This window comes from Triticum urartu, chromosome 5A (assembly GCF_056163025.1).
Source record: "Triticum urartu cultivar PI428250 chromosome 5A, HENAU_Tu73, whole genome shotgun sequence".
Classification (NCBI taxonomy): Eukaryota; Viridiplantae; Streptophyta; class Magnoliopsida; order Poales; family Poaceae; genus Triticum; species Triticum urartu.
The window spans coordinates 433,231,392-433,241,163 of record NC_141877.1 but is presented as its reverse complement, the minus strand read 5'-3'; the positions used below and the strand labels follow the sequence as shown (position 1 = coordinate 433,241,163).

Genomic DNA, 9,772 nt, shown 5'->3' with positions numbered 1-9,772 from the left:
CGTCGTCACTGGATGTTTGATAGCGAGTAGTGCGTGTGTTTACCTTGGCACCGCGTGCCATGAAGCAGTAGGTAGGAGTGGAGTCGTCCTTGTCATTTGCATCGGTGTCGGTGATGAAGTCATTGTCTTCAGTGTTGAAGATGGACTTGGCGACGTATGCTGTAGCCAGAGTTGCAATGCCAGAATCAGACTCCTCCTCAGACTCCACCTCTGCCTCCTCAGAAGCGGACTCCTCCTCAGAATCCATTTCCTTGCCAACAAACGCACGTGCCTTGCCAGATGAGCTCTTCTTGTGTGATGAAGACTTTGAGGAAGACTTGGAAGAAGACTTTGAGTATTTATTCTTCTTCTTGTCGTCAGAGTCATATTCCTTGCTCTTCTTCTTCCTTCTGTTCTCATTGTCCCACTGTGGACACTCAGAGATGAAGTGTCCAGTTTTCTTGCACTTGTGGCATGTTTTATTCTTTTAGTCATGAGCAGAAGCTTCATCATTCCTTGAGCTTGATCGTGAAGACTTTCTGAAGCCTTTCTTCTTGGTGAACTTTTGGAACTTCTTCACAAGCATTGCAAGTTCCCTTCCAATGTCTTCAGGATCATCAGAACTGCTGTCAGATTCTTCTTCAGATGAGGAAACAGCTTTTGCCTTCAAGGCACGAGTTCGCCCATAGTTTGGACCGTAGATATCTCTTTTCTCAGAAAGCTGAAACTCATGTGTGTTGAGCCTCTCAAGTATGTCAGATGGATCGAGTGTCTTGAAATCAGGACGTTCTTGAATCATCAGGGCTAGGATGTCAAACGAACTATCAAGTGATCTCAGCAGCGTTTTGACGACTTCGTGTTTGGTAATCTCAGTGGCGCCGAGGGCTTGAAGCTCATTTGTGATGTCAGTGAGTCTGTCAAATGTGTGCTGGACATTCTCATTGTAATTTCGCTTGAAGCGGTTGAAAAGATTGCGAAGGACACTGATTCTTTGATATCTTTGGGTTGAGATGCCTTCATTGACCTTGGAGAGCCAGTCCCAGACTAGCTTGGATGTCTTCAAAGCACTCACACGGCCATACTGTCCTTTGGTCAGATGACCACAGATGATATTCTTGGCAGTAGAGTCCAGTTGAACGAATTTCTTGACATCAGCAGCAGTGACACCTTCTCCAGCCTTGGGAACGCCGTTCTCGACGACAGACCATAGGTCGACGTCAATGGCTTCAAGATGCATACGCATCTTATTCTTCCAGTAGGGATATTCAGTTCCATCGAAGACGGGGCACGCAGCGGAGACTTTGATTATCCCTGCAGTCGACATAGCTAAAACTCCTGGTGGTTAAACCGAATCACACAGAACAAGGGAGCACCTTGCTCTGATACCAATTGAAAGTGCGTTATATCGACTAGAGGGAGGGTGAATAGGCGATTTTTATGGAAGTCTTCAAAACGTGGAAGTTATGAAGACAAACAGTAGAGATATGCCTATTTACTATGCAGCGGAAGTTAGACTACACTAGGCTAGCTATGGTCAAGTATCAACAGAGTGAAAGCACAGTGACAAATAGCTGTAGTGTAATAAGGATCAGGTAGGAAGATACTATGAAGCCAAACAGATCATACACTCACGTTGTGAAGGCAAAAGATAGAACAGACACGCAAAGACTTCACAATGAGGGATCAGTAAGTAAAAGGAAGTGAAGATGAAACCAGCGACTCGTTGAAGACAATGATGTGTTGGACCAGTTCCAGTTGCTGTGACAACTGTATGTCTGGTTGGAGCGGCTAGGTATTTAAACCTTAGGACACACAGTCCCGGATACCCAGTCCTGAACACGCAGCTCAGGACACCAAGTCCTCACCGTATTCTCCTTGAGCTAAGGTCACATAGTCCTCGCCCAATCACTCTGGTAAGTCTTCAAGGTAGACTCCCAAACCTTCACAGACTTCGTTCACTGGCAATCCACAATGTCTCTTGGATGCTCTGAATGTGACGCCTAACCGTCTGGGGATGCACAGTCCTCAAGTGTAATAAGTCTTCAGATCACATAGACAAGAAGACTTAAGTGATGCCCAATGTTCTCTGGCTCTGGTGGTTAGGGCTTTATCCTCGCAAGGAATTCTCTCTCTCAAAGGCTTCGAGGTGGGTTGCTCTCAAACGACAAAAGTCGTTCACTAAAATCTGAGCAGCCAATCGTTTATGGTTGAAGGGGGTGGGCTATTTATAGCCACTTGGCAACCCGACCTGATTTGTCCGAAATGACCCTGGGTCACTAAGGAACTGACACGTGTCTCAATGGTCAGATTTCAAACTCTCATGGCAACTTTACTTGGGCCACAAGCAAAGCTGACTTGTCCGGCTTTGGACAAGATTCGCTCTCATTGTCTTCACTCAAAGACATAGGTTTTTGGTTTAGGCATCACTTCAGTCATTCTGACTGGTTCTCCTGGACCCCACTTAACAGTTTGGTGGTTCCTATGACTCAACACAAAAGAAAAGGAACTACGAAAGATCTAAGTCTTCGAGCTCCATAGGCTTCATAACGTGTCTTCTTTTGTCATAGTCTTCAATGTGAATATCTTCATATACCACCTTTGACTTCAATGTCTTCATACATTTTTAGGGATCATCTCTGGTAGTAAAACCGAATCAATGAGGGACTTCTACCTGTGTTATCCTGCAATTCTCACAAACACATTAGTCCCTCAACTAGGTTTGTCGTCAATACTCCAAAACCAACTAGGGGTGGCACTAGATGCACTTACACAATTTGACAGCAGTGACGTAGCGAACGTTTGCGTCCATCTTGGCAGATTGCACAAGAGCCGATCACCGCTGCCTTCGTACGAGTTTGAATCAGTCGCATGAAACATGTCAGTCTTGTCGACTTACGGCGGCTCGGAGGCGGCTCACGGTGAATTAAACAGCGGAGGCAACCCACAACGAAGGTGAGGCCACAGCTGTGAAGGCGATGCCAGCGAGTAGATCCACGGCGACGGAGGAGGCCGGCTTACAGGCGGCGGCGACGGCGGCTCGGAGTAGTCGAGCACGACAGCAGCTCGGATGAGACAGGGCCGCGGCTTGTAAGGTGGCTCGGCGAGTGTCGGCGGGGGCTAGGTGCGGCCAAGGGGCTCGAGGAGGCAACCGACGGATCATCAGCAACAGGGCGGCTCAACGCGTGACACGAGCGGCTCAACGCGGCCATGGCGGTTTTGACGCAGAGTCGACGGTGACTTGATGTAAGGCCATGGCGGGTGAAGCCACGCATGCATTTTTAAGGCGGAGATGTGCAGGCGGCTTGGCGCAGGCGCGACGGCGGCTTAGAGCGGCCGGCTGCTCGACGGGCGGAACCCCTGTAGCAAAGCGGTGACTTGTAATGGTGCAAAGTGGCGGCTTACAACATAGGACGGCGGTCCGCGGCTGTAGCGGCTCAGGCCAGCCAAAGCAGAGGCAGGGGCGGGCGGCTCATGGCGCGGTTGCCGGTGGGCGGAGAGCGCGGGACTGGGCCGGCTCACTGTCTGCATAGGCCGTGGGTCGACAGCGGCATCTTGAAGCAGGTAGAAGCGGCTCGGACTCTGGGCGGAGGCGAGGCACGACAGCTCGACAGTGGCGGCTCACCCGCGGCAGATTATAGCAGCGGCGGATGCGGAACCACGGTGGCAGAGGTGAACCGCGTCAGTGGGTTGCCGAGGTCGCGGAAGTGGAGGTGCGGTGGCTCAACAAAGGTGTGGCCAGTGATGATTTGTCCGTTGTTGAATTGGGCGCCGACGACTTGACGTAGTGAGTTGGGCGCCGGTGACTTAATACAGATTGTTGGAGAGCACTAACGGCGAGGCTGTCTGAAGCGGCGGCTTAGCAGAAGCAACAATGATGGTTGAGGCGGCAACTCAAGGCCTTCTTGGGGGTGGCTCGAGTGCAGCAGAAGAGGCATAGTGAGATGGTGGACATCATAACGAAACCCAGCAGGCAGCCGGCACAAGTGGCCAACGGCAGCAGCAAGCCGGCGCTTGCCGGAGCGGACCAAGCGGCGGTAGAAGAGCGACGCGGAGGGTCACGGTGGAGGAGGTGGCGGCTCATAGGCATGTCCCTGACGGTGAAGACCGGCGGCTCGACAGAGGCCGCGGTGGCTTGAGGCGCCGTAAGAGCATCTCCAACAGACGCCCCAAACGACGTGCGCGTGCGGTAAACCCAGCTTTTAGCGCGTGCGGGGTGGTTTGCCGCGCTCCAGCTGCCGCGGGAAACAAGCGCGCGCCGGAACCGTTTGCGCGCGCGCGCGAAAAGGCGCCAGCTCGCGCGCAAGATTTGGCGCGCCGCTTCGCGCGCGCCTATAAAGCTGCGCGCCGCTTCGCCACATGCTTCTCCACACTTCCTCTTCCCCTCTGCCTCTCCCTCTCTGCCACGCGCCGCTCCAGTGCCCCGCCACCGAGGTGCCGCCATGCCGCCGCACCGCCGAGAAGCGTCCGGCTACCGCGGCGTCCGCCTGCGCCCCAACGGCTGCTACACTGCGGAGATATGCTCCGGCGAACTCCGGCTCGGCCTCGGCACGTACGGGATGGCGCGCGAGGCCGCCCGCGCGTATGACGCGGCGGTGTGGCGCCTAGGCCGGCCGTGCGGCCAGATGAACTTTCAAGATGTGTACACACTCCAGCAAGCGCTCAACCTCGCCCCTCTGCCTTGTCTGAACACGGCGGAAGACCGTGCGGAGCACGCCGAGCGGCAACGCCGCCTCCTCGTCGCCCAGGAGGACGAGCGGGTCATGGAGGAGTGGCGCCAGCGCCACCTGGAGGACGTCGCCTATGAGCAGGCCTACTGGGCAAGGCGCCGCGAGGAGGACACGCGAAGGCGCCGCGAGACGCGGTTGGGAAGGCGTCAGCGGAAGGTGTTGGCGAATGCGCAGTCCGACATTGTTGCAGCAGGTGGGCAGTCGTTCTTCGCGCCGAACGATGATCGGTGGCTGGACATCTGGCTAGACACCTCGGACGACACCGCCGAGGATGATAATGGTGATGATGATAGCGACTTAGAGTAGTTTCTATCTAGTTGCGCCGTAGTTTATCTATGCTTCCGAACTATCTATCTAGTTGCACCGATGTAAAATACCTTTGTATCGTTTTTTATTTATGCAATCTATCTAGTTTTTATTTTATCTATGCGTTCGAAAATTAAAAAAAATGTTGTGTGCGCGCTGCATTTTTTGCGCGCTGCTGGAGCGGCGCGCGCGCTGCATTTTAGCGCGGCTGCTGGAGCGGGCGCAGCGCCAAACCAGGCAATGGGCGCGCGCTAAAGCTGTTTTTTGCGCGCGCCGCGTTGGGCGCCTATTGGAGATGCTCTAAGGCCGGCTTACAGGTTCGAACGAGCGACGACGGAGCCGGCGGTTCAACGATGCGAGTCGCAGTAGAAGACCGAGCCCGTGGACCATCCGTTTCCGGGTCGTGGTTAGTGGATCCATATTGACCAAGGCTTGCAACATTTAAGCTGACAGCATGTTTGGTTGGGGGTAGTTAGAGCTAGGGAATGGGAATTGAAGGGGTACGAGACTTCAAATCTATTGTTTGATTAGGGGGATTGGGAATTGATAAGGGAATAGTCATGGGACTTGAGACTCCAACTCCCACCGTTTTATTAACAGGGAGGGGTGGGGGTTGGAAGGGAATTATTTTAGTGAGTCAATTTTAACCCTTCATCATAACTTACGTTAATTTTCCTTGTCTATTTCCTTGTCAATTCCCACGAACCAAATACGGGAATACAATTTCTCATCAAACTCTCACACATAATTTTCATCATGCGCCAAACAGAGGATTGGGAATAAAACGACTCATCCCATGTCTAATCTCAATACAACTCCCTACATTAAACTTCCATTCCCCTTCCCATTTTTTGCCAAACACGCTGTGATGGTTTGCCTCTGATCTGATTTCTTTTGTATTCACGTGCTAATCCCACGTAGTAGCTTTTCCTTTCTTAACCCTTGAATTAATCTCCTAGTAGATTCCTTGTAGTAATCAGAGTTGACCAAGGAAAACCGATTTAGCTTCAGATGATTTTGTAGCAAATCAACTTCGCCTTGATGTACATATGCGGCGGTGGCAACTTGGTGGATCTGAAAATACAATTGTTGTTGGTCTTGGTGGCTCTTGAAAATTGATCCGGATCTGACGTATCGTCCGATCGCGGCAGGTTCGCACTACACAACCGCAATTTCTCTTCCGTTCCGGCTGCTTGTCATGGATATGATGCAGATCCTTCAAAACTGATTCTTTCTTCATCCAAAAAAATTGCGAACTCGTCGCACCCTAGAATAGATCCCTCCAAGAACTCAACACCACCGTGCGCAGGCCCCACGGTGGGCGCCAACTGTTGTGAAATTGTCATGGCACATGTCCTAGTGTGAGGACTTAGTCGTGAGGCCAACGCATCTATGTGGTAGCTTGAGAGGGGTTGATCGGGATCGAGAGACGCAACACAAGACAAGGGTTTAGACAGTTTCGGGCCTCAGGAAACATCATCCGGTAACAACCCTACATGCTGTTTGTGGCTATGTCTCATTATCATCACGAGGGAGTCGCCGTATCTCCGACTCTCCTAGTTGTGTCTAGACTTAACGATTATTCAACTTGTTCCTCTTGGGGTGCCCTATCCCTCCTTATATAAGTTGAAAGGGCGGGTTACATGTACAATCCAACTCGGATTAAGACTTAAACTATTCTAACTTCTCATCATGGGCTTCTCTCTATGGGCTTCTTAACATCTTGGGCTTCTTACAATCTGGCTTACCGTCTGGCTTAAAATCTGTCGGTTTAACATCTGCTGGCTTAACATCTTAAACATCTGCCGGCTTAACCATCTTAAACATCTGCCGGCTTAACCATCTTAAACGTCTGCTGACTTAACCATCTTAAACATCTGGCTTAAATGTAACGCCCTTGATGTGGCTATATCTCCCACGTGTCGAAGCACGAATTAGAGGCATAACAGCATTGAAAGCAATGTCGCAAGTGAGGTAATCTTCACAACAACCCATGTAATAAATAAGGGGAAAAGATACATAGTTGGCTTATACTCGCCACGCCACACAAATAGCATAAATAACAATACATTCATCCAGTTACACTCAAGGTCCGACTACGGAACCAAAATAAAGATAAACCCCAAATGCAACATAGTCCCCGATCGCCTCAACTGGGCAACACTACTGATCATCTGGGAAAGACACGTAGTATCGTCCTGAGTCCTCATCTAACTCCCACTTGAGCTCAGTTGAATCTCCTGGAATGGTATCATCGGTCCCTGCATCTGGTTTTGGAAGGAATCTGTGAGTCACGGGGACTCAGCAATCTCACACCCTCGCGATCAAGACTCTTTAAGCTTATAGGAAGGGTAAAAGGTATGATGTGGAGCTGCAGCAAGCGACTAGCATATATGGTGGCTAACATACGCAAATGAGAGCGAGAAGAGAAGGTAAAGGCACGGTCGAACAACTATGATCAAGAAGTGATCCTAGAACAACCTACGTTCAGGCATAACTCCAACACCGTGTTCACTTCCCGGACCCGCCGAGAAGAGACCATCACGGCTACACACTCTGTTGATTCATTTTAATTAAGTTTAGTTTAAGGTTACCTACAACCAGACATTAACAAATTCCCATCTGCCCATAATCGCGGGCACAGATTTTGAAAGTTCAAATCCCTGCAGGGGTGTCCCAACTTAGCCCATCACAAGCTCGCATGGTCAACGAAGGATATTCCTTCTCCCAAGACAATCCGACCAGACTCGGCATCCCGGTTACAAGACATCTCGACAATGGTAAAACTAAACCAGCAAAGCCACCCGAATGTGCCGACAAATCCCGATAGAAGCTGCACATATCTCATTCTCAGGGAACACCAGATTGTCCAAACTTCTGGTAGGCCAGCCCAGAGTTGCCCCAGGTGGCCACCGGCGGCTGACAGGTTGGACCAATACTCAGAGGAGCAGTGGCCCGGGGGTTTAAATAAAGATGACCCTTGAGTCCGTGGAACCCAAGGGAAAAGAGGCTAGGTGGCAAATGGTAAAACCAAGGTTGGGCATTGCTGGAGGAGTTTTATTCAAGGTGAACTGTCAAGGGGTTCCCATTATAACCCAACCGTGTAAGGAACGCAAAATCAAGGAACATAACACCGGTATGACGGAAACTAGGGCGGCAAGAGTGGAACAAAACACCAGGCATAAGGCCGAGCCTTCCACCCTTTACCAACTATATAGGTGCATTAAGATAAACAAGATAATATGGTGATATCCCAACAATAAACATGTTCCAACAAGGAACGATCTCCAAATCTTCACCTGCAACTAGCAACGCTATAAGAGGAGCTGAGCAAAGCGGTAACATAGCCAAACAACATTTTGTTAGGGCAAGGTGGGTTAGAGGTTTGACATGGCAATATGGGAGGCATGAAAAGCAAGTGGTGGGTATCGTAGCATAGGCATAGCAAAAGAGCGAGCATCTAGCAAGCAAAGATAGAAGTGATTTCGAGGGTATGGTCATCTTGCCTGCAAAGTTCTCTGAGTTGACTTGATCCTCGTAAGCGTACTCAACGGGCTCCTCGATCACGTACTCGTCTCCTGGCTCTACCCAAAACAAGAACACAAGCAAAGGGAGACACAATCAACCACGTGCAATGCACAAGCAACAATGATGCAAAACAGGTCATGATATGCAGGATGCGGTATGTGATGCATATGCATGATTCGAAAAGGAATGATTGAACCTAGCCTCAACTTGGAAAAATAGGAGTGCCACTGGAAAGGTGAGTTGATTTCGGTCGAAAACGATATAAAGATCACCGGAATCGGATGCACGGTTTGAAAATGACAAGCAAAACAAATATGGCACTGGTTTGCGATTAACAGCACGAGACCATCTAAATGCATCAAGAACAACATGCTACAGCACTCCAACATGACAAAAAAATACATGGCAGGGATCCACTCAAGATGCTTGACAAAATATGAACACTGAGCTACGGCTAATTCACTCAATAGCAGGTCCAAACAAGCATGGCAAAAGTGCAAATGATAACAGGTTTCAGACTTAGTGAAATTAACAACAAGTCAGGAATTTAACATCGGGAAGCAAAGTTTAGAGCAAGGTAACAACATGCTACATGAACATATCATGGCAAAGCAAAGCATGGCATGAAGCTAATCAAAGCATACAACAAAAGTCCCTTACTGACCATAAGCCAAAAGGGATCAGAAAATACAATTGCAACCACGTGAACATAGCAATTAACGTTAACAGATTCAGACTCAGTGAAAAACTGGAACATGGCAAAACAGATAACAAGTAGGCATGTTTACGAGCTCAATGCACTCACTACGAGGCATTGCATGACAAACTAAGCATACACCCAGCAAGTAGACATGGCATAGAAGCTAAACATGGCAAGAACAACAACATAGCATGCATGGATCAACTATAACAAGCTCGCCAAAATTGTTAAACATGTTAACAATCTGCCAGGAACATTTTATAGCAAAAGTAGAGCTCGATTGACTCAAGCTATTGTGCTCCATAATTGCAAACAAAGACATGGATGGATAGAGCACCACAATATCTACAAAACATCCTTACTGATCATGCTCAAAAGAGGCACAGATCACTAGGAAACAACATGAACACATGACATGAAAATTACAACAGGACAAGGACTTAGTGAAATTCTAAGTCCCCGAAATCAGCAACAATAAGTAAGCTACTTTGCATGCTTGTGCTAGTCACCACAGAGATCACAAAAATACATG

The 9,772-nt window shown here is 49.4% G+C and overlaps 1 protein-coding gene across 1 annotated transcript; it reads left to right on the top strand.

Annotated features, from left to right (window-relative positions):
- Positions 1-4,418: 4,418 nt before the first annotated feature.
- Positions 4,419-5,012, top strand: LOC147971769 (ethylene-responsive transcription factor RAP2-1-like). The gene has a single exon (XM_087524109.1). The coding sequence runs from the start codon at positions 4,419-4,421 to the stop codon at positions 5,010-5,012; it is 594 nt and encodes a 197-aa protein (XP_087380235.1).
- Positions 5,013-9,772: the final 4,760 nt, after the last annotated feature.

Coding starts and splice junctions, on each gene's coding strand:
- LOC147971769 (XM_087524109.1), top strand. CDS start 4,419: ATGCCGCCGCACCGCCGAGAAGCGTCCGGCTACCGCGGCGTCCGCCTG.